Raw genomic sequence first — 22304 nt, 5'->3', positions numbered from 1 at the left:
TCATTCTTGATGTCCTGTAGGCCGGTTCCTGTGTTCAATTCTGCCGTGTTCAACACACGTGCATGGGATAGCTGCCCATTCTTATCCATGTTTGTTTTTCATATTTAGTTCCTTTTATTCTTTTTCCAGTTTTTTCCCTTCCAAATCATCTCGTGTTCTCTGTGTATAGCTTTTCTCTCCTCTTATTCATATAGGTCTAAACCCCTGACTGCCATGTAGTAGGGAGCTGTTACATTAGATACATTGTGCAATTGCATTAGAACGGCCACGGTTATTTCCATGAGGTGGCGAAATAGTCTCTGGGTACAGTTATTCATTGTACCATCAACCTAAATGCACAGGAGCATCTACTTATATGCGTGAATGCAGATGGCACTGAGGAGATGGGATCACATCCATGCTCTAGGCAGTGCTGATTAAAACATGAGCTAATCAAAGCGGCTCAGTTCCACTGCTTTGGGTGCCCCCGATCTCCATTACTGCCATAATGAGATATGGCTCAAATTACACTCCAGGAAATAATTCAATAGGAAATGAGTTTTTGTCTCAACGGGATTCACTGAAAGAGACTCAGAAAGGGAGTCTGGAAGAAGAGGAGGCTCAAAATGACCAACCAGCTCCAGGATGGCGAGAGGCCGACCAAAGGCTCTTACCAGTAAAAAGAGATTTTGGAGAGTCGTTGAATAGTGTGAGCCTAGATGGTTTTCAAAGTCTGGTCCAGAGCATCCTGGGAATCTCTGAAATCCTTTCCGAGAGTCTACAAATTCATAATTAGTTTTTATTATTATTTTTAATTATAATGACAAAGTGCATAGAGAATGGAAAATAGCAATTATAATAATTTTATTATTATATTTAATGTGATCAATATCTATAACTATAAACCACATAAACAAAAACTCTTTGGACAAATCCTCGATCATTTTTAATAGGATAAAGATATTGAGGACAAAAGTTTGAGGACCACTGGAGAAGAACGGTGACAAGCTACTGCTCCCGTAAGCCATTATTTCCTTTGAAGCAGGCAGTCAGGTCAGTGTGCTGGGTAGAAAACTGGTTTTACTTGTCACGAATCCTTCAAGGCACATATTCCCTCAGTCCCTCAGCAGCTGTGTGATTCTGGCCAAGCTGTGTAACCTCTCTGTGACTCAGTTTCCTCACCTGTAAAATGGAGATAATAATAGCACCTCTCCTGAAAGGTTAACTAACACGAGAATCAAATGAGAGGAGATGCATAAAACATTTTGTAAGACTTAAGGCATTTTGCAAATGCTAGCTGTTATTATAGATTGAATAATCTGGGTTCTCCCTCCCCCATCTCTTCTGCTTAATTAACTCTGTCTCCCTGCTTTAGTACTTGTGAAGGTGCTTTTTTGAATCTAATACTAAAATCTTAAATCTACCAGTATTAAGCTTTGTTGTATTCACTGTAACCCAGTGTCTTCCTGTCAAGATTTTTTGAACCCTGACCTGGCTCTATTTACCATCCCTCCCACCTTTGGACCACTTGCAAATTTGATAAACGGACCATCGGAGTCTCATCTGAAGCACTATGGGATAAAACGGCCAAGAGCCAACAGATCCCTGGGGCACCATGGGAGACCTCTTTCCAGGCTTTGTGGACACGGCCATCCAGCCAGTGCTGAAAAGGTCTGACTTCCTGCCATCTGGCCCATCTCTCCCCATCTTTTCCACAAGAACATCAGCAAAGATTTTGGCAAGGGCTTGGCTCAAACCGAAATCAAAATGAAATGAGTCGCATCTGTTGGAAGGAAGCACAGCTGGGGTCTTTGCTGCCTTCTCTAGACATTCACTACCCGCTCCTTCCATTAATCAATCATTCATATTTTCTAGCATCTTGCCAGGAAGTGAAGTGCTGTTAATGGAATGAACTGATGCTGAGTGAAATGAGCAGAACCAGGGCATCATGGAACACGGCAACAAGATTATGAGATGATCGACTCTGATGGCCCGGACTCTTTGCAACAACGGGATGCTTCAGACCAGTTCCGATGATCTTGTGATGGAGAGAGCACCTGCTCCCAGAGAGAGACTGTGGGGACTGAGGGTGGAGCACAACACAGCATTCTCACTCTTTTTGCTGATTTTTGCTTGCACCTTGTTTTCTTTCTCATTTTTTCCCTTTCTGATCTGCTTTTTCTTGTGCAGCAAGAGAATTGTGGAAATATGTATAGAAGAATTGCACATATTTAACATACATTGGATTACATGTTGGCTAGGAGAGGGTGGGGGAAAGGGAGGGAAAAATTTAGAGCACAAGATTTTATAAGGGTGAAGGTTGAAAATTATTCATATAAAAATAAAATAAACTTTTAAAAAATCCAAGTGTATATAGTCTATGTAATTATAAATATTTGTATACATGTGGGTTATAGTTACATACATATGCTTATATATGTATATACATATTTATAAATATATGTAATTGTAATAAATATGCATGTAAAATGAAAAAAATTAAAATAAACCTAATGGAAGCTAGGTGATTTAGTGAATAGACCTTGTCACAAGGGTTAGGGGCAGGCGTGGGGAGGGTGAAGTAACTGAGACTAGAGTACAGAGCTTTTGGCTTATATGACCCTGGACGAGTCACTTCTCTCAGGCTCAGTTTCCCTACCTATAAAATGGGGATAATAATAGTAATTGTTTCCAGGTTTCATTTTCACAATCAAATGAGATAACATATATAAACCAATTTCCAGACTTTAAAATAATAGATAAATGCTTATTTTTACCAAGCAGCAGCTGTCCCCTTTCAGTAGTAGGGGGGCTGCACAAAGCCTCTGGTCCCTGAAGATAGATGAGGGGGGTAGAAGGCACTGGAGGCCAAGGGTAGGTTGGAATCAGGACTCTGCTACCTAATATAATGCTGAAATCCACCCTGAGGACACGCTGGGGGAATTTCCCTTCAATGCACATCTCCCCTGTTTCAGGTCCCCCAGCCCCCTCTTCCTCGGTTGCTCCAGTGGTTCCCGACCTGGCTCTAGCTTAGTTACCCAGGACTCTCCCCGGCTCACTGTGGTTCACATGCTGGCTGCCTTCGGGACTTTGGCCCAGCCTTTGCCTTCTCTGAGCCCCGCTCCCCTCATCTGTGACATGCAGGGATGGGGGACCCTCCCAGCCTTAGACTTTAAGGCTCCCACATTTCAGGGGCGCTTTGCCGGGCTCTCCCAGCCCCGGACCTGGGGCCCATTCGGGGTCTCTCCCCCTCCGCGCCCACGGCCCCCTCTGGGTGGGCTCCCAGGCTGCAGCGGGGCAGCAGGATGCAGCAGGACGCAGCAGCAGCAGAGAGCGGGCCGTGGCCACCCAGAGGAGAGGGTTTGTTCTGAGGTCCCTATATGGCCGTGTTCGCCTGAGAGACGAGGCTCAAGCCCGTCTCTGTTCCATGTTTGGGAAGCCAGTGGGAGGGGAACGGCCGAGGGGCTATATAACCTAAGAGCTCCAGCTTCCCGGGACAGACACCCTCCCTGAGGAGCAGCCCAGCCCGCAGCCAAGCTTAGTCAGGGTGAGTGGGATCAGCCCCGAGGGGCTCTGGGAGAGTCAGGGGCCCCAGGGCCGGGCCGGGGCGGGGCAGGGCTTCGTGGGGAGACAACCCAAAGGATCCGCTTCCACTGGGGAAATTAATGCCATGTGGAGCAGTCTGGCAGGCTCGGGGATTTAAGCCCCGTCTGGCTGCGCTGCCAGGGATGGGCTGGGGCAGGGAGTCAGGGACAGGGAGACGGAACCAGCCCCGGGGGAGGTGGGCCCGGCTCCCCTCAGCCGTCGCAGCCAGGGCGCGCCCGGAGCCGGGACCAAAGCCCTCGAGGGCGCAGCCAGCCGTTTGGCGGCAGGCAGAGGGGTCCAGGGAAGCCCCCGCTGCTTCCGGCTCATCGGCAGCTCGGATTTGGCGGAGGAAGCTTCCTCCGGGCTGGCTTTGGGGAAATGAGGGGCCTGGGTCCCCGGCTCTGTTACGCTGTGGGCTGAGACCTGTCATGCTTTCATCGGGCAGGGATCAGTGAGGGAGTGTCGGCTGGTGCTTAGAGCCGGCATCAGGGAGACCCGGGTGCGGATTCCGCCCGGGACACTGCCTGGCACCTGAGGCAAGTGGGCTGAGGAGGACGCTGGGGTCCCCTCTTTGCAAAGCGGAATCTTAACAGCCAAAGTCTCAGCCCCTCCCGGCCCGAGCAGCCTCAGATGAGGTCATGCATTCTAGGCGCCTTGCAAACCGTAAAGCCCGGCCCGGAGGTTGCGGACACTGTCAGGTGCGGGGAGGCCCTGGGTGCGGAGCATCCAGGTGGGGGGGGGGATGGGTGCGGAGCATCCAGGTGCGGGGGATGGGTGCAGAGCATCCAGGTGCGGGAAGGAGGGACTGGGTGCGGAGCATCAGGTGCAGGGGAATGGGTGCGGAGCATCCAGGTGAGGAGGCCCTTGGGTGCAGAGCATCCAGGTGGGGGATGGGTGCGGAGCATCCAGGTGCGGGGGGATGGGTGCGGAGCATCCAGGTGGGGGGGGCCCTTGGGTGCGGAGCATCCAGGCAGAGGGGGCTTCTGCTTCTCTCTCTGCCACGTGGGTGACTTACGCTCTCTGGGACTCAGTTTCCTCCTCTGTAAAGCTCTGCCTGCTGCACGCATTGAGTGTGTGCAAGCCCCCGTGCAGGGGGGAGAGCATTAAGCTCTTGGCCCTGGCTTTGGGGAGCTCTAAGGCCCGGGCGGGAGGCCCAGCTCGGACGCTGCTCCCACCTCGCTTTGCGTCCCTGACTCAGTTTCTCCATCCCCGAGCAGAGGGGGTCGGGCCGGCGCTGTTTCTGCCAGCTCGGTCACCGGGGGCGGGCGGGTGAGGCCAGCCCCTGCCTGAGGAGGGGGGCGGCCGGCGGGCGCCGGGGGCCAGCGCCGGAGTCCTGCGCACGGGCGGCGCTCACCCGCGGGAAGGGGGCGGACTAGCTCTCCCTCGGGGGCGCGCCCTGGGGAGCCAGCCTGGGGCGGGGGCCGGCCGGGCTCCTGCTCCCGGACCCGGGGCTCCTGCTCTCGGACCCGGGCTCCCGGCGGGCTGCGCCTGCTGGGCAGTGAGCGGGAAGTCAGACGGACCCTTCTCCACTCAATGTGTTCTTCCCTTTTCATTCTTCATGCCTAAATATGGCCTGCTTTTGGAGCCTGGCAAGCCTGGGGCCACAGGCAGCACTCCCTCCCCTCCTCCCCGCCTTCCCCACCCCCTCCCCTCGTTCCCCCCCCAGCCCCCTCCCCCCGGCCCCCTCCCCTCGCTCTCCTCCCCTCTCCCTCTCCCCTCGGTCCCGCCCTCTCCCCTCATTCCCCTCCCCCCCTCCCGCCCCTCCCTCGCTCCCCTCCCTCGCTCCCTCCCCTCGTCCCCCTCTCCCCTCATTCCCTCCCTCGCCTCCCTCCCCTCAGCCCCTCCCCTCCTCCCCTCCCTCAGTCCCCCCTCTCCCCTCATTCCCTCCCCTCAGCCCCCTCCCTCGCTCCCCTCCCTCGCTCCCCTCCCTCGGTCCCCCCTCTCCCCTCATTCCCCTCCCTCAGCCCCTCCCTCGCTCCCTCCCCTCGGTCCCCTCTCCTCTCATTCCCTCCCCAGCCCCTCCCCGCCCCTCCCTCGGCTTTCTGGCCCAGCCGGACTCCCATGGTCAGGCAGCCCCTCCCCGACCTGGAGCTCGGCTCCAAAATCAGCGATTTCAGCGCGCATTGCCTAATTAGGAAGCGGCTCGTCCCAAACCCGCCCCTGCTCGGTCAGGTGGCCCCTCCCCCCCCGCCCCGCGCGCGCCCCCCCCCTTGGGTTTGTCGGAAACGAGGGAGAGTTTAGCTCACGCGCCCCCGTCTCCGCGGAGACCCTGGGGGGGGGGGGGCTCCCGCTCTGACTGGGCACGTGAAGAAGCTGAGCCGGACGGAGCGGCCCGCCCAGGGTCCCGGGGCGCGGGGCCCGAGGCCCGCTGGAGGCGCCAGCTCTGGCTCCGAGGGCCTCACGGCCCGAGCCGCCTCCCGGAGGAGCCCCCGGCCCCCGAGCCTTTGGGGAGGGCTTTTCCTCCCTCGGGCCTCTCCCCCATCCTGCGGCAAACTCGGAGGCAGCCTCCGGGGTCCCGCGCGGGCTCGCGGGCAGGGCTGGGGGGGGTCCCGGGGGAGGGGGCGCCGGGCCCCGCCAGCCCGGGACTGTGGGCAAATCTCGCGGCCTCAGTGTAGCCCGGCTCCCGGGGGGCGAAGGCTGGTGGCGAGCACCGGGCCGCCCTGAGCTCTGCGCAGGGAAAGTGCTCACTCCCCGCGGCGCGAGGCGGCCTCCTTCCTAAGGGGCTCAAAGCGCCGGTGCACGGCTGTCCTCGCCTTCCTGCTCTCGGAAAAGACCCCCCCCCCCCCCCCCCCCCCCCGCAAGGAGCCACCTCTGGCCCAGACATTGTACAGGGAGAAGGATAAAGAACTCGGCAAAAGGTCAGGTCAGCGGAGGGCCAAGGCCGCCCGGGAACCGGGACCGGCCCCGTGATTCCCCACGGACTGGAGCCGGCTCCGTCTTCGTGTGTGTGAATGTGTGTGAGTGTGTGAGAGCGTGTGTGAGTGTGTGAGCGTGTGAGTGTGTGAGAGCGTGTGTGAGTGTGAGAGCGTGTGTGTGTGTGAATGTGTGTGAGTGTGTGAGAGCGTGTGTGAGCGTGTGAGTGTGTGAGCGTGTGAAAGTGTGTGTGTATGTGTGAGCGCGTGTGAGCGTGTGAGTGTGTGAAAGTGTGAGTGTGTGTGTATGTGTGAGTGTGTGAGAGCGTGTGTGTGAGCGTGTGAAAGTGTGTGTGCGTGTGTGTGTATGTGAGAGAGTGTGTGAGCGTGTGAAAGTGTGTGTGAGTGTGAGAGTGTGTGTGAGCGTGTGAGTGTGTGTGTGTATGTGAGTGAGTGTGTGAGCGTGTGAAAGTGTGTGTGTGAGTGAGTGTGTGAGTGTGTGAGCGTGTGAAAGTGTGTGTGTGTGAGTGAGTGTGTGAGCGTGTGAGAGTGTGTGTGTATGTGAGTGTGAATGTGTGAGTATGTAAATGGGGGGGGAGGCGAGCGGCGTCCCCTGCCGTGGAATCCGGGCTGATTCCGCTACTTTCCGAAGCCGGGAATCTCATCCCGCGCGTGCCCCGTAGCTCCGTCCTCAGCAGCACCGGCCTCTCCGCTGCGGAGGCGCTCTGGGAGGAGACGGGGCGGGGCGGGGCCGCTGAATTGACCAATCAGAGAGCGAACGTTTAAACCCGGGGGATGCCGCCAATCGGGGCCGGAGTCACTGCTTGCCTGTCTAGACTTAAGCAAGAGAGGAAACGCCAGTCATGAAACGAAGCCTGGAAGAGCGTCTTCCCTCTTAACGACGTCATTTCATGCGTTTCGGTAAAAGACAGTTGCTACACATCCCTGGTAGCCTCCGGGGGGGAGGGGCGGTAGGAAGAGAACGTGGTGGGGGAGGGGCCAAGGTGTAAAGAGTTCTTAGGAACTTGGTGAAAGCGCCGGACTTTTCCTGCACGCGATGCTCTAAGGTTACAGGCGGGCCTGAAACCTCCTGAGCGCTCAGGAGCTGGCGTATCTCTCTATGAACTGGCTCTCGGGGGGGGGGGGGGGCAGGGCGGGATGCGGGTCAAGTCTCAGAAAACCGCGAGCTTCACTTTCCGGGTCAGTAAAATGGGTGCAATAGTGCGTCCCCCACTCGTCTCAGCCAGCCGGACCCCGGAGGCTCAAGCGAGCTAACAGACGCCAAGGGCTCCGAGAGCTCCAAGACTCCGGAAACGTCAGTCAGTAAAAATTCATTAACACGAATGGATCCGAAAGCGCTCACTGAGACACTGAAACACCGCCCCCCTCAGGGAGCTCGCAGCGGGCAGAGACTGTTGGGCTGGAGACGGGGCAGATTAGGGAGCTTCTGGAGGCTTCCCCGGCACCTCTCCCGATGCTGCGGATGCTGAGCGTTCGCTGAACGCGCTGGACATTTACTTGTACTCAGAAGTTATCGGAGTGGATAAGACCATCTCCTCCTGGGACTCCTTTTTTCCTCCCTCTTCTTCACCTTTTCTTTCTCCTCGTCTTGCTTTTTCTTCTTTCCTTCCCTCCCTCCCTCCCTCCCTCCTTCCTTCTTTTCCTTAACCTTGCTTTTAATCGAATTGTTGGGAAAATATATTCTCGTTTTATGCACTCCTGAGTCCCCCGCTTCTGGCTCCCTCTGGGACCACGCCTTGGAGCTCTCCCAGTCCCACAAGCACCTTAACCTATCTGCCGATAACCCGTTCTACTGAAAGAGAGATACAAGGAGTGAAAAGACCATTGACTCTGGAATCAGAGGCTTTGGGTCCAAATCCTCCTTGTAGCACCTGTCACCCTATTAATCACTATTATTTATGTATTAAATATGTAACGAAATTAGATACAATGAAATTCATTAATACATTAAATTAATTAAATAAAAATAAAATTAAATGTGTAATAAAAAGTAACTCACCTCTCTCAGCATCGATTCTCTCACCTTTTGGATTCATGGCCCCGAGGTCCCTTTCTGCCTCTTGAGCTGGGATTCTGTGATTGACCAAAGCTGAGTTCTTGATCCAGGGCACGGTGCCGGAGGCAAGGCTTTTTTCCCCCTTGAAGACGTTGCCTGCATCTTTTGGTTCAAGATTGTGAAAGGGGTCCCGGACCGCAAGTCAAGAACTGGTTCCAGCTGTGGTTCTGCTACTAACTTGCTGAGTGACCAAAGATAAATTTTGGTTTCTTCATCTATAAATCGAGGGGAGTGGGCTGGGGTTCATTTTGGCCCTGACCTCGTCCACCCTCCACATCTGCCCTTTGAAATGTTATTGAGCTGCCATAGGGCAGTGGGAGGCCCGCTATTTAGTGCCGGAGGATTTAAGCATCCACTTTGTGCTTGTCGCAGGGGAGACACAGAAAATGAAACGATTTCTACTCCCAAGGCCCGACCCCTCTCGCCGAGAATTGCTCCAGCTGGAGAGAAAGGGCTGCAGATGCTCAGATGAGAAAACCCTTCTCCAGAAGGGCCTGGTCGGGCCATTCTCTGAAACAGTTTCACTGCTGGTGTTCCCAGCATCTTTCCTCAGCTTTCAGAGCCCAACGTCCATCTGGCCTATTCCAGGAAACGGGTCCCCAGCCACACCCTTGGGCCACATGCAGTGCCTTGTGCTGCCTGACACGCCTGCACCCTGGGGGCCAAGCGCTGGGTCGGGTTTCATCCTCGAATTTCCCCCGATTAATCATGCTGGTTGAAATGAATTAGAAATGGTTTTGTTCTTGCTAAATTGAGTCGGTGAAGGTAGCAAGTGATTTCTTTGTTATTAGATGGAAAGGCTAGAAAAGTGTCAGAATGACCTGGGCCCAGATTCTACCTGTGACATCCTGGCCATGTGACCTTACAATGCCCAGGCAGGCCTCCGAGACTCAGAACAGGATCTGACCTGCACTGGAAGAGGAAGTTTGCGCACATTAAAGAAAGTGCCAGACATCAATGAAATCATGGGTCTAGAAGGGAATGATTTTGATGATTGACTTCTTATAAATATTTATTTCTACCTTCTATATATTGAATGATTTTCAGACACAGATTTTCTCTCTCTCTCTCTCTCTCTTTTTCTCTCCCTCCTTTATGTCTTTTTCTTTTCCTTGTTCCTTCCTTCCTTCCTTCCTTCCTTCCTTCCTTCCTTCCTTCCTTCCTTCCTTCCTTCCTTCCTTCCTTCCTTCTTTCTTTCCTTCCTTCCTTTCCTTCTGTTGAACTATTTCTTTAAAAGAAAGAAAATCAGTGAAAGAGAAAGTCAGGATTTGTATTCATGTGCTTTTCAAAGTAGTATTGTGTGTAAGTGTAAGTACTATGTGTGTCCTTCTTAGAGCACTTCAGAGTTTACAGAGGGTTTTTCCCACAACATCTTTAGGAGGGAAGTATCCTTAACCCCATTTTTCAGATAAGGAAACTGAGGCTGTCAGTGACTTAAGTCCCCCAGTGGGGTGGTGGTGGGGGGGTTTCAGAAGAACAGGGGTCTTTCCTCACAGGAGATCTTTACACAAAGGCTGGCTGGCCAGTGCCCAAGCTGCAGCAGTGAGACCCTGTATAAGTTGCACTAGCTGACTTCCCATGCGGAGCCTCCCTGGGCCTCTGGCACCTGAGTGACCGGTGTCCAGCACGCCGCTTGTTCCAAGGTGGCCAGTTCCAGACGGGCAGGGTTTCTTTTTGGCCCAGGTAGGTGTGTGAGGACCGCAGCTCCAGAAGATGTGTGAAGAGGAGGACAGCACTGCCCTGGTGTGCGACAACGGCTCTGGGCTCTGCAAGGCAGGCTTTGCTGGCGACGATGCCCCCAGAGCCGTCTTCCCCTCCATCGTGGGCCGTCCCCGACACCAGGTGAGCCAGGCCCTGTTGGCGACAGTGGGGGGCGTCAGGCACTCCAGTAGAATCACAGCAGAAATCTGACTTCTGCCCCAGAGAGAACTGGGACAAAACATGGAATGTATGGAAAGGTTCAAAGAGTCGGAGTTCAGACTAATGGTGGGGGGTAGGGGGATGTGGGGGGCCCTACCAGTGGGACCTGGCTTCCTTGTCGCTGGAGGGCTTCGAGCAGGAGCTGGCCAATGACTCATCAGAGACGGTGTAGAGGGGATTCTGGTACAAAGAGGGACAACAGCTAGTTTTTGGGTCCCCTCCAAGTCAGAGGGCCTATGATTTTGTGAATGTATTCAACATCTGCATCCCAAATACAATAGTGATACACAGATGCTTTATAACTTTGTGCCTAGAGGAACCTAGCTGGGTTTTCTAGATCACCATGTGGGCACAGCTGGCACGGCTGAGCCAGGGCAGTGCCTGGCAGATGCCGGTTATCCAGGCATTAATTAGAGTAGCTCATGCCATGCTCTCCTTACTCTCTGACGCTGTCCATCTTCATCACCACCCAAAGCATGTATTTATTCTGCTAATTTATTTGGCACTTTTCTGGCCACAGAAAGATACTCTCCTTACCCTGAAGAACTTAGTCTAAAAACTAATTTTATCATGGAATAGCAAGGGATAACTGCATCTAGTGTAGTTTCGTTTTTGACGGGAAGGATAAAATGGGAAGCCAGGAAGAGAATTGTCCCTTTTTGATTAAGTGCTCCTAAATTTTACCCATGTCTTGGTATGATACTGAAGGGTTGTCAGACTCTTAAAAGCCTTGCCAGTACAGCACTTTTTCTGGTAGATCTCACCATGCTGGAAAAGCTCGACTCTATCTGTCATCCAAAGTCTTATCTTTTTTAGAAATGCTCTTCACCAGAAAGTTGCCCATTAGCTGAGGCATTTTTTTGTTTGTTTTGTTTTTTTATTTTATTTTTATTTTTTATTTTTTTAAATAACTTTTTATTGACAGAACCCATGCCAGGGTAATTTTTTACAACATTATCCCTTGCACTCACTTCTGTTCTGATTTTTCCCCTCCCTCCCTCCACCCCCTCCCCCAGATGGCAAGCATGTTTTTGTTTTTTTAATCAGAGCAGTTCACAAAGTCTATCTAGTATGGCGTAGAATAGTTCTAACGGACTTCAGCCAAACAAGCTGAATCTTGCCTCTTTGAAGTTTCCACTTTAAACTGGGGTAATTGGCGAATCAGGAGATCTGCGTCTCATCAGCCCACTGGAGCACAACCACAAGCGTGTCTAGGGTCATGTGTTGTTTCCTTAAGCTTCATTCGAAAGTCTTATAAGATGATGATGACTTTTCCTCTCTACTCCTTTTCAGGGGGTAATGGTAGGCATGGGCCAAAAGGACAGCTACGTAGGGGACGAAGCACAAAGCAAAAGAGGAATCTTGACACTGAAATACCCGATAGAACACGGGATCATCACAAACTGGGACGACATGGAGAAGGTATGATCAAGGGCTTAGCTCCTTGTAATAAGGTTTGTTTATTTTTAGCCCAAGATTCCAAGCTCCAGGACATGAGGTTGGCTGGTCCCTGGACTGTCCCTGAGTTAACTTTTGCTGATAGAGAAATTATTCAAAAATGTTTCTCAAGGTCTGTCACACTCAATTTCAGGAGTGTGTTTAAAGAGCTCATGAGAATCGGGCATGGAGCTAGGCCCTGGGGGCGCAAAAATAAAAATGAAACAGACTCTAGAGGAATTTGAATTCTCTTGGAGATGGGAAGGACATGGCGTACTTACAGAAATCTAAATGCACAAAAATCTCCCCTCCTAGAACATGACTCCATCCTATCTTGCATCTGTTCTTCCAAGTTTTCATTTAAGATTCATTGATGGAGGGTTGGGAGGACTTGGTACATTCAGTCTCGGGGACAGACGAGGGTTTCCTAGGCTGGGCCCCAGATGGGCTGCAAGCTATCTTGCAGAGAGAACGTGCACAAAGAGACAATCTCAACGCTTTCAGAATATGGGCATCCTCAGCTCTCGGAGGAAGGGACTGAATTATCTTTGCCTTTTTTTCGTAGTGCCCTGCACAGTCCCTGTCACTGAGCACAAGCTTAATAAGTGTCTGGTGATTGATTACTTGCTATATGGAGGTTCCTGGAGGTGCTATAGGATCAGAAGAAGAGAATTCCTGCCTCTGAACTTTACAGCCTGATTATTTTAATGTTTGATTGATACCTTGGGACCCTGATGTCCCAAGGACTCACTCCCCCCACCTCCAATATTCCATGATTGAAACATAAATCCCACTGGCCATGTCTGACAACGTGTACCTTTTTCTGCCTACCGCTTTGTAACAAGAAGAGACAGAGCCGAGAACTTAATATAGAAAACAAGGCACAGAATCACTTATAAAGTGGGGTTAATGTTTCCATTATCTACTTTCTTCACGGAGTTGTTGCCTGGAAGTCTTGCAACCCCATGTTAATGCCATGATTGGGTGAGGTGCTTTACTGCCCCCTAGGGACCTGGGAAGGCTCTTCCATGATAAGGATGAAGATTACTCCTGATGTGTCTTTTCTCTTCCTTGATTCCCGCCAGATCTGGCACCATTCCTTCTACAATGAGCTGCGTGTGGCCCCGGAAGAGCATCCTACTCTGCTCACTGAGGCCCCCCTCAACCCCAAGGCCAATCGGGAGAAAATGACTCAGGTACAGGACAGCCTGGGAGCCTGCTGAGGGGCTCATCATTCATCCGTGTGTGTGTGAGTGTGCGTGTGTGTGCGTGTGTGTGCATACGAGTGTGAGTATGTGCAAGTGTGTTGTGAGTGTGTGAGTGTGTGCATACAAGTGTGAGTATGTGCAAGTGTGTTGTGAGTGTGTGTGAGTGTGAGTGTGTGTGAGTGTGTGTGCATACGAGTGTGAGTATGTGCATGTGTGTTGTGAGAGTGTGTGTGAGTGTGTGAGTGTGAGTGTGTGTGAGTGTGTGCATACAAGTGTGAGTATGTGCAAGTGTGTTGTGAGAGTGAGTGTGTGTGTGTGCATACAAGTGTGAGTATGTGCAAGTGTGTTGTGAGTGTGTGTGTGAGTGTGTGTGTGTGCATACGAGTGTGAGTATGTGCAAGTGTGTTGTGAGAGTGTGAGTGTGTGTGCATACAAGTGTGAGTATGTACAAGTGTGTTGTGAGAGTGTGTGTGAGAGTGTGAGTGTGTGTGTGCATACGAGTGTGAGTATATGCAAGTGTGTTGTGAGTGTGTGTGCATACGAGTGTGAGTATGTGCATGTGTGTTGAGTGTGAGTGTGTGTGAGAGTGTGAGTGTGTGTGTGTGAGTGTGTGTGTGTGTCTTGTATTCTGGGGCTTGTGGCAGGGCAGATAAGAGAGTGGGAATCTAGGAGGAAGGGGCAGAGAGACAGGCTGTCAGCTGACCCTGAACCCCTACCCCAAACTAGCGGCCACTTCCAGTTCTTAGCACAGGAAGCTGGTCGCCATCACTGGGTGGTCTGCTGCCTCAGGTTGCAGTCTTACCCCTTCCAAAGCCACTTCGGCTTAAGAGTACCTGCTCTACTCCCAGGCTGGCCAGGGAATGCGCCCCCTGGCTCCTCCTTTCTTCACTTGGCTGCAGAACTAAGAATGAGAGTGATGGGGTTTTCTTTTAACAATAGTAGGGTGTTCACTTCAACAGCACATATACTAAAATTGGAACAATACAGGGAAGATTAGCATGGCCCGTGCACAAGGATGACATGCAAATTTGTGAAGCATTCCATAAAAAAAAATAATAATAAAACAATGATAGTGGGAATCCACTCCAGTATTTGGCACACTGCCTGAAATACAGTAGGTATTTAATACACTTCTTGAAAGCAAATAGTAAGTGCCTCATAAATGCAAAGAGATAAAACAACCACCCTTCCCTGGCATTCTCAGTTTGCTCCCAGGAGTCAAATTTGGGATTTTTCATGAAATTACTCCTGTCCACTTGAAAAACACATTTTTAATGAAAATGACCATAATACTAAGGTTTGCACTTTTTTTAAAAACAGATAATGTTTGAGACTTTCAATGTGCCAGCCATGTATGTGGCCATCCAAGCTGTCCTGTCCCTCTATGCCTCTGGACGTACGACTGGTAGGTGACCAAGCATGACCAAATACCCCGGTTTGAAAGAAAGGACAGTTACTATTTTTTTGGCTGCAATCACACATGGGGTCCTCCCATAATGTACCTGTCCAATGACCCATTGTGTCCTAGAGGGGAGGCTGGGCTCTTGGAGGCTCCACCAAAAGAGGCCATCTCTGTCCCACCAGCCCCAGGTAACACCTCTGAGTGTGTCATGCAAGGGCCTGCAGCAGATGAAGTTTTGTTGTTTTTTTTGGGGGGGGGGCAAAGAAATTCAGAAAGACAGTTTGTAAGTTGTAGAGGGATTGCAGTCTATGTTAGTTAATAAATTGTCTATATTGACCGGAGATCTTTGGAGAATTAAAGGAAACATAGGGGAATTGTTCACAACATGTCACATAAGCTTGATCTCTACCCTCCAGATCTACCTGGAAAATAAGCCCCTGAGTAATGATGGGGTGGGACTGGGATTTCTCTATTAACCTTTCCCATGATGCCCCTCTCTGTGGCTGTGCCCTCAGGTATCGTGCTGGACTCTGGGGATGGTGTCACCCACAACGTGCCCATCTACGAGGGCTACGCTCTGCCCCACGCCATCATGCGTCTGGATCTGGCCGGCCGCGATCTCACCGACTACCTCATGAAGATCCTGACCGAGCGGGGCTACTCCTTCGTGACTACCGGTACGGGCTGCTGCCCTCTGCTCCTCCCCCGCTTTAAAACAAAAATTCAGTGGTTTTTTTGCTACCTTTTATTATTGCATCTGTCTCATCCCCCCGATATGTCTGTGAGCTACTCTCCCTCCCAGCCCTTTTTATAACCAAAAATGATCAGGAAAGAGGGAGGGAAAAACAACTGAACAAAACTAATCTAAACTTTTAAGTCTGATAGTCTATGCCGTGTCCATATCTGTCATCCCCCCTTTCAAGGTTCATCTTCTTTATGGGAAGGAAGGGACCCCCCCCATGTACTTGACTTCTGAGTGCCACCAAAGTACGGGGGAGGGAGGACATCAGGCCCCCTAGCCCGGGGTCCGCTCTCTGGGATGTTGAGGCTTGACTCTCGTTGACAGCCGAGCGGGAAATTGTCCGTGACATCAAGGAGAAGCTCTGCTACGTGGCTCTGGACTTTGAAAACGAGATGGCCACGGCCGCCTCCTCCTCCTCCCTCGAGAAGAGCTACGAGCTGCCTGATGGCCAAGTGATCACCATTGGAAACGAGCGCTTCCGCTGCCCGGAAACGCTCTTCCAGCCCTCCTTCATCGGTAAGAGCCGCCAGTTCTTTGGCTGCTCGTGCAGTGCTTGGCACCTGGTGGCACAATGTTATTCTCTGTTCTGCTCTAATATTCTTGCTTTGGGTGATGATGGTGAAGTGAGGAGCCTCTGGGAGACCGGTGAAGCAGGACTGATTTCTGGAGGGCTTTGTGGTGCGCAGGGTCTTTGCTTGTGGGTTAAGTCACACAAAGGCCACCACGCTCACTTTTCAGAGGATTCTGGGACTTGGAAAGACCCGTTACCCCACTCTGGCTGTGAGGTTTGTTGTTCCAACCCATGGTTTTTCATGTCTCCCTTCGCTGACGTATCCCCGTGGCTTCCTTCTGCCAGGGATGGAGTCTGCGGGCATCCACGAGACAACCTACAACAGCATCATGAAGTGTGACATCGACATCAGGAAGGACCTCTACGCTAACAACGTCCTGTCGGGGGGCACCACCATGTACCCGGGCATCGCTGACCGCATGCAGAAGGAGATCACCGCTCTGGCGCCCAGCACCATGAAGATCAAGGTAAGGGAAGGGCCCCCCCCCCCCAGGCCCCGTCCAGGCCCCAACTCTTCCAAATCTGACCCCGGCGGAGCTCAAGCATCACCAGGTGACCCTGAATGGTTTGGCCTGATGTCAGAAGGGAAGGAAATTCCCAGAAGCCCCGGCGGCCTCCTACGGAGAGGGAGGAAGGGACTCGGGTGTCGCCCATGAATCTGGCACCCCAGGGCGCTGTACTGGAGGGGCCTGCGGCCAGAAGCTCGGCGGTTCCTCGGGCAAGGCTCAGGGCTCTTCTCTCGGGCCACAAGGGCCGGTGTGTGGCCCACAGATGCCTGAAGGAGCCTTCCCTGGGCCGGCTTAGCGGCCGCCCCAGCTCTGACCGGTGGAAGAAGCCCGGGATTGGAGTTGGGGGCTCCCGCGCTGCCTGCGGAGCTTCCTCAGCTTCCTCATCTGTAAAACATCCGGCTGGATGAGTCACTGATCCAGAACCAGACGGGCTCACAGATGAGGAAGCTGAGGTTCCTTTGGCCCAGGGCGGGGGGGCCGGTCCGATTCCAGCAGAGCCTCCCCCGGCCCTGGGGCCCATCCCTGACGCTCTCCCTGCATCCCTCCTTCCAGATCATCGCCCCGCCGGAGCGCAAGTACTCGGTGTGGATCGGCGGCTCCATCCTGGCCTCGCTCTCCACCTTCCAGCAGATGTGGATCAGCAAGCAGGAGTACGACGAGGCCGGCCCCTCCATCGTCCACCGCAAATGCTTCTAAGCCCGTCCCCTGCGCGCCCGGCCGGCCTCTGCCCCCAGCTGGGAGCGCAGCCGGGCTTCCCCGCTTGCAGCGTCCGCCCCCAACCTTCTGAATAAAGGCTCTCACTGGACGCCCAGGCGGCTGAAGTCAACCTGAGGGGCGGGGCTGGGGGTGGGCACCGGGCTCCCTGCCAGCCTGGGCTCCGGCCATGATGTCGGTGCGCCCCCTTGTGGGGGGGTGGGAGGCTGTTAGCGAGCAGCAGTATGTCAGTGCGCCCCCTTGTGGCGGGGTGGGAGGCTGGCCGCAGGCAGCATGTCTGTCAGTGCGCCCCCTTGTGGGGGGGTGGGAGGCTGTTAGCGAGCAGCAGTATGTCAGTGCGCCCCCTTGTGGGGGGGTGGGAGGCTGGCCGCAGGCAGCATGTCTGTCAGTGCGGCTGGCAGCAGACAGCATGTCTGTCGGTGCGCCCCCTTGTGGGGGGGTGGGAGGCTGGCAGCAGGCAGCATGTCTGTTGGTGCGCCCCCTTGTGGGGGGTGGGAGGCTGGCAGCAGGCAGCATGTCTGTCGGTGCGCCCCCTTGTGGGGGGGTGGGAGGCTGGCAGCGAGCAGCTTAGTTCCTTGCCAGCCTGGCCTCAGTCACCACTGTCGGTGCGCCCCCTTGTGGCGGGGTGGGAGGCTGGCCGCAGGCAGCAGTATGTCAGTGCGCTCCATTGTGGGGCAGTGGGAGGCTGGCAGCAGGCAGCAGTCTGTCAGTGCCCCCTTTGTGGGGGAGTGGGAAGCTGACAGTGAGCAGCTTAGCTCCTTGCCAGCCTGGCCTCAGTCACCACTGTCGATGCGCCCCCTTGTGGGCGGTGGGAGGCCGGCAGCGAGCAGCAGTCTGTCGATGCGCCCCCTTGCGGGAGAGCTCGGGCTGTGGCACCAGCAGGTGTCTTGGCTCCCCTTCCCACCCCTCCGTGCTACCTCGGAGAGTTCAGCTGCAGCTTCCCGGGCCCACACCGCCTGTGGGATTCAGCAACAGAAGCGCCCCCTTGCGGCAGAAAGTCCTGCTCCCCACCATCCCCGTCCCGGTCCAAGCCTCCCCCTTCAGGGACGGGAAAGAGCCGGGGAGGGGGAGGGGTTTTCCCAGGGCCGCACAGCGCGTGTCTCGGATCTAGGGGGAGGAGAGGCTTGAGTCCGACCCCCGGGTCGCGCGGGGCAGTGAGGAGGCAATGACAATGAGAGCTGGGGCTGGCGCGGCGAAAGGGCCCCTCCCTGGGGAAGTCACGGCCCGCTTGGGACAGACGCAGCCAGCGCGGGCCGGGACCCGCGGCGGCTCCTGCCGGGAAGGGGAACGGGCCGCGGGGCCTCGGGCCCGGGAGGGGTCGCGGGGATCCAGCTCCGGGCTGGAGGCCACACCAGACGCCGGGCCCGGAGGGAGGGCGCAGGCTCAGCGGCGCGTCGCTCTGCCCGAGCTCCGCGTGCCTCAGCTCCCTTCTCTGGGAAACGGCCCGGCCCGGCCCGCAGTTCTTGGCCGGACCCTGCGCAGACAGAGGCGGCCCCGCTCTCCCGGCGCAAGGGGGGGGGGCAGGGGAGGGCGGCAGGCTGGGCCGGCGGAGACCTCGGGGCTGTGACGCGCGGAAAGCCGGGGCCGGGCGGGGCCCCCTGGAACAGAACGCGGAGGGGCCGATGGTGGCCGTGGCGGTGGCATCAGGGCCCGGGGCGTCTGCGGCCGAGGAACCCGGGGCGGGGGGGTGGGGGGTGGGGCCGCGGCCTCCGCGCCTGGAAGTCAGTCTCCTTCAGAGATGGCTAAGGCAGCTCCGGGGAGCGGGGGGAGCGGGGGGAGCGGGGGGAGCGGGGGGAGCGCGGAGCGGGCCGTGAGGCTTCCAAGGCCTTCCTCCCTCATCCTAGCGCTTCGCGGGTTCTGAGCTCCTTCCGGCGGGGCTGCCGAGGAGGGCAGGGCTCCCTCACCCCGGGGAGAGGCCTCCGGCTCCCGCAGCTCCTTCTCCGAGTTGCTCTGGGGTCCATTAGAGACTCCTTCGTTTCTGGAATCAAAAGCGCTGGAACCTAAGAACAGGCGATCGGGCGGGACAGCCTGGCCCAGGCCCAAGGAACCCATCAGTCAGCATTTATTAAGTGCCTGCTGCATACCCGGCACTGTGTGGGCCCCTCCGCTTCCTCAGGGAATGCCCCGGGGCTCCAAAGCCCTGTCCCCTCAGCACCTTTGTTATTATCACTATGATGCTCTAGTAAAAGCAGCCCTTTGGGTGAGAACTAAGCGGGCAGCGTTCGGGGGCTGCTCCCTGGGCCGGAAGCTGCCGAAACAGTGCGCCCCAGAGCCCAGGAAGGGAAGGCAAGAGGCCTCAGGGGCAAAGAAAAGGGCCCAAGAGACCCTTGAGCCACCTCATCCCCCCTTCCGAGCCGAGGAGAGGGCCCTGCGGGGAGAGGCCCAAAGCGCCAGGCCCTCCCCCTCCCTTCCCTCCTTCCTCTCCTCCCCCACCTTTCCCTCCTCCCAGCTCCCCTCTCCTCCCGCCCTACCTCTCCTCCCGCCTTTCCTCTCCCGCTCCCCCTCCTCCCCACCTTTCCCCCTCCCGCCTTTCCTCTCCTCCCCGCTCCTTTCCTCTCTCCTCCTCCTTCCTCCCTCCTTCAAATCTAGGTCTATAAACATGCACTAGCCTTCTCCACAGCTCTTTATAGAATCGAATCAGAATCTGAAAGCCTGGGAAGGGCTTGAATGATCTATTCCCATCCTGCTCTACCATTTCACAGATAGGCAAACTGAGGGAAGGGGAGGAAAGAGGACAGGGGAAAGAGAAGGGAAGAAGCATTTATATAGCACCTACTGAGTGCTAGACACAATGATAAGTGTTTTATAAATTTCTTACTTGAGCTTCACAATACCACTTTGAAGTAGGTGCTGTTTTATCCAAATGTTATAGTGGAGGAAACCAGGGCACAGAGAGATTGCATTTCTTGCCCAGGGACACACAGCTAGGAAGTGTCTGAAGCTGGGTTTGAACTTGGGTCTTCTTGACTCCAAGTCCAGTGCTCTAATTGCTGTGTCAGCTCACTGGCTGGAGAGGGTTAAGCGCTCTGCCCAAGGCCAGATAGTGGCGCCAATCAAAGCAGGATTAGAATCCAGAGCCCTCACAGCTTTACTGCAGTGTTTCTGAGTTCCTGGCATCAATGTCAGAGGGGCAGCAGCAAGTGCATACATAAGGGTAAAGTCAATATAAGGTTGGTTGGGAAGGGGGGGCAGTGGGAAGGAGAGAAAAGGCAGTGTAGAAGCAAGAAGAACTTGAGCTCAGGGAAGGTGTCCCTTGGTAGGTTCTTCACTAAGGAAAGGATGGAAGGGAGCAAGGAAGAGCTGGTGGGCAGGACAGTCCCTAATATGGACTGGGGAACTCTACTGCCTAAGGGGACTCCTCTGGATGGGGAGAGGGGAAGAAAAGGAAGAGCCCCAGGAGCCACTGACAAGGGAAGGATGCAAGTGTGCAGGAGTCCGCTCATCTTGAGAGCCAATCGTTAAATTTTCAGTCTGAACATTTACATCCTGGAAATGGGCAATTCCTTCATATCAGAGCTTGGCTTATTGTTCTAGTGATTGTCTAGACTTAAGAAAGCGCTGCAGAAAGTGTTAATGATGCACAATTAAACCTAAACCATGTCCTGAATGAGAGCCAGTTGTTAAATGTTTATCAGCATCCCCTCCCCCAGGATATCTCTCATTGGCACATGGAAGGACATTCAGGGAACCCAGAATGATTTAAACTCTCTGAGCCATAGTCTCCTTATCTGTAATATGAGAATAATAATAGCACCAGTCCTGACACCACAGACTCAAATGAGATAATGCATCTAAAGGGCTTTGAAATCCTTAAGGCAGGAGACAAAAATCAGTTGTGGACATCCCCTCATTAAGGAGGGAATCCTGAGCCTCTCAGTATGAGTTTGTTCTTTCCAAGATGATTCACACGGAAAACTCTCCATGCGGCTCCGATGGCGGGTTAAGAAAATTAGGGAGTTCCAGCTGGAGAAATTCTCTGGTGGGATATAGAGGGGAAACTCAAGCCCAGAGAGCCATGGGGATTTTCCAGAGGTCACCCACAGAGGCAGAAATTCAAGCCCAGGTCCTCATGGGAATTTCTGAGATGAAGCCAGGATGACCATATCAGGTGGAGTCTTCCTGGACCAATCCTCGAGCTTAGTCAGGGGTGAAGGTCAAGGTCTCTCCATGATGGAATCAGCCTCATTGGCTGTGGAGGTGTCTACACTGCCCTGTGCCTCAATGAGATTTCCAGTGTCCCCAATCCAGCATTCGATCTCAGTCTCCCCCTTCTCTCCCTCCCTGACAGGACCAGGAAGGTAACCTGAGCCTGACTCCACTCAACTTCTCCACGGCATGTTGCCTCTTCCTGATTCACTTCCTCAGGACTCCGCTCTGCACTCAGCCTAGGAATCCCGATGATTTACTGAACATTACCAGCTTTTTATTCGTCATTCTTAAATAGATTGATTTTTTTTTAAATCCCACAAACCCACCATTTAAAAATACCCAGCCCTCATGGCTCAGTAATTTTATTTTTCATTCACTTCAAGACGGAAGAGGACTTCACTGGTCATCTGGTCTAATCCCCTCCTTTCAAAGCTGAGGAAATGAAAGCCCCCTGAGGGGAAGTGTCTTGGTCAAGGCCCCCTGAATAAAAAGCAACAGGAACAGGATTTGAATCCTGGTCCCTGTCACCGATATGGGAAAATATAACCTTTGGTCCTTTCAGTGGATCTCCTGCTGCACTACTTAAAAGACAGCCTTCCCAGAGCCACCCTAACAAAGCCCTTCTGGGAAGCCCAGTTGATTGAATTCCCTCTTGACAATTAAGCCTTCCATCCCTTTGATTCTCCCTTTGTGCCAAGATTTCAGGGTTGTTTTTTGTTTTTCTTTGTTTGTTTTTTACTCTCCTTTAAAGGAGTTGCCAGGGGCAGCAGGATGTCCACTCCCTTCTCTGAAAAGATAGTGGCCTTATTTGGGAGAATGCTGCTGTGTGGATGGGTTTTGTTGAATTGCTTTCTCCCCCTTTTTGTTTTTAATCTTTGTTATAAGAGATGAGTAAGGAAAAATGGGCGGGGGGAGAGAGAAAAAGAGAGAGACAGACAGACAGACACAGAGACAGACAAAAGACAGATTTCATTTTGAATCAGAGATAACTAAAACAAAACAATAAAATAATTTAAAAGATTAACATTAAAAATGTTTAAATTTTAAATATTTTAAAGGAAAAAAAACTTGCTATTAAAAAATGACTGTAGAATGCTTAAGGAATTATTCCAATAGATGCGGGGGTAGCTGGTTATAATGATATGCGAGTTCAAGGCAG

General features: G+C 53.7%; 1 protein-coding gene and 1 non-coding gene across 4 annotated transcripts; both read left to right on the top strand.

Moving 5' to 3' along the window:
* Nucleotides 1-3393: 3393 nt before the first annotated feature.
* ACTA2 (actin alpha 2, smooth muscle) lies at nucleotides 3394-17093 on the top strand. Of its 3 annotated transcripts, none has more exons than XM_031956989.1 (9): nucleotides 3394-3526; nucleotides 10181-10335; nucleotides 11707-11835; nucleotides 12936-13046; nucleotides 14379-14463; nucleotides 14976-15137; nucleotides 15527-15718; nucleotides 16059-16240; nucleotides 16835-17093. In XM_031956989.1, exons 2-9 carry the CDS (start codon nucleotides 10207-10209, stop codon nucleotides 16976-16978), a joined length of 1134 nt encoding a protein of 377 aa, XP_031812849.1. In that variant the 5' UTR covers nucleotides 3394-3526; nucleotides 10181-10206; the 3' UTR covers nucleotides 16979-17093. The 3 variants fall into 3 exon arrangements, with proteins under 3 accessions (XP_031812849.1, XP_031812848.1, XP_031812850.1); XM_031956988.1 differs by having other exon boundaries at nucleotides 3421-3526; nucleotides 10177-10335; XM_031956990.1 differs by lacking the exon at nucleotides 3394-3526 and adding an exon at nucleotides 6983-7337 and having other exon boundaries at nucleotides 10177-10335.
* Nucleotides 14002-14108, top strand: LOC111718902. The gene has a single exon (XR_002769283.1). It is a non-coding gene; the product is annotated as a U6 spliceosomal RNA (small nuclear RNA).
* Nucleotides 17094-22304: the final 5211 nt, after the last annotated feature.

Source organism: Sarcophilus harrisii, chromosome 2, assembly GCF_902635505.1.
Source record: "Sarcophilus harrisii chromosome 2, mSarHar1.11, whole genome shotgun sequence".
Taxonomy (NCBI): domain Eukaryota; kingdom Metazoa; phylum Chordata; class Mammalia; order Dasyuromorphia; family Dasyuridae; genus Sarcophilus; species Sarcophilus harrisii.
This window is presented reverse-complemented; position numbering and strand designations above follow the sequence as displayed.

What these genes read in the sequence shown, in the direction of transcription:
- ACTA2 (XM_031956989.1), top strand. Translation starts at nt 10,207, where the DNA reads ATGTGTGAAGAGGAGGACAGCACTGCCCTGGTGTGCGACAACGGCTCT. An exon ending in ACTGGGACGACATGGAGAAG is followed by an intron (nt 11,836 to 12,935) that starts GTATGATCAAGG and finishes GATTCCCGCCAG; the next exon opens with ATCTGGCACCATTCCTTCTA. An exon ending in TGCCTCTGGACGTACGACTG is followed by an intron (nt 14,464 to 14,975) that starts GTAGGTGACCAA and finishes CTGTGCCCTCAG; the next exon opens with GTATCGTGCTGGACTCTGGG.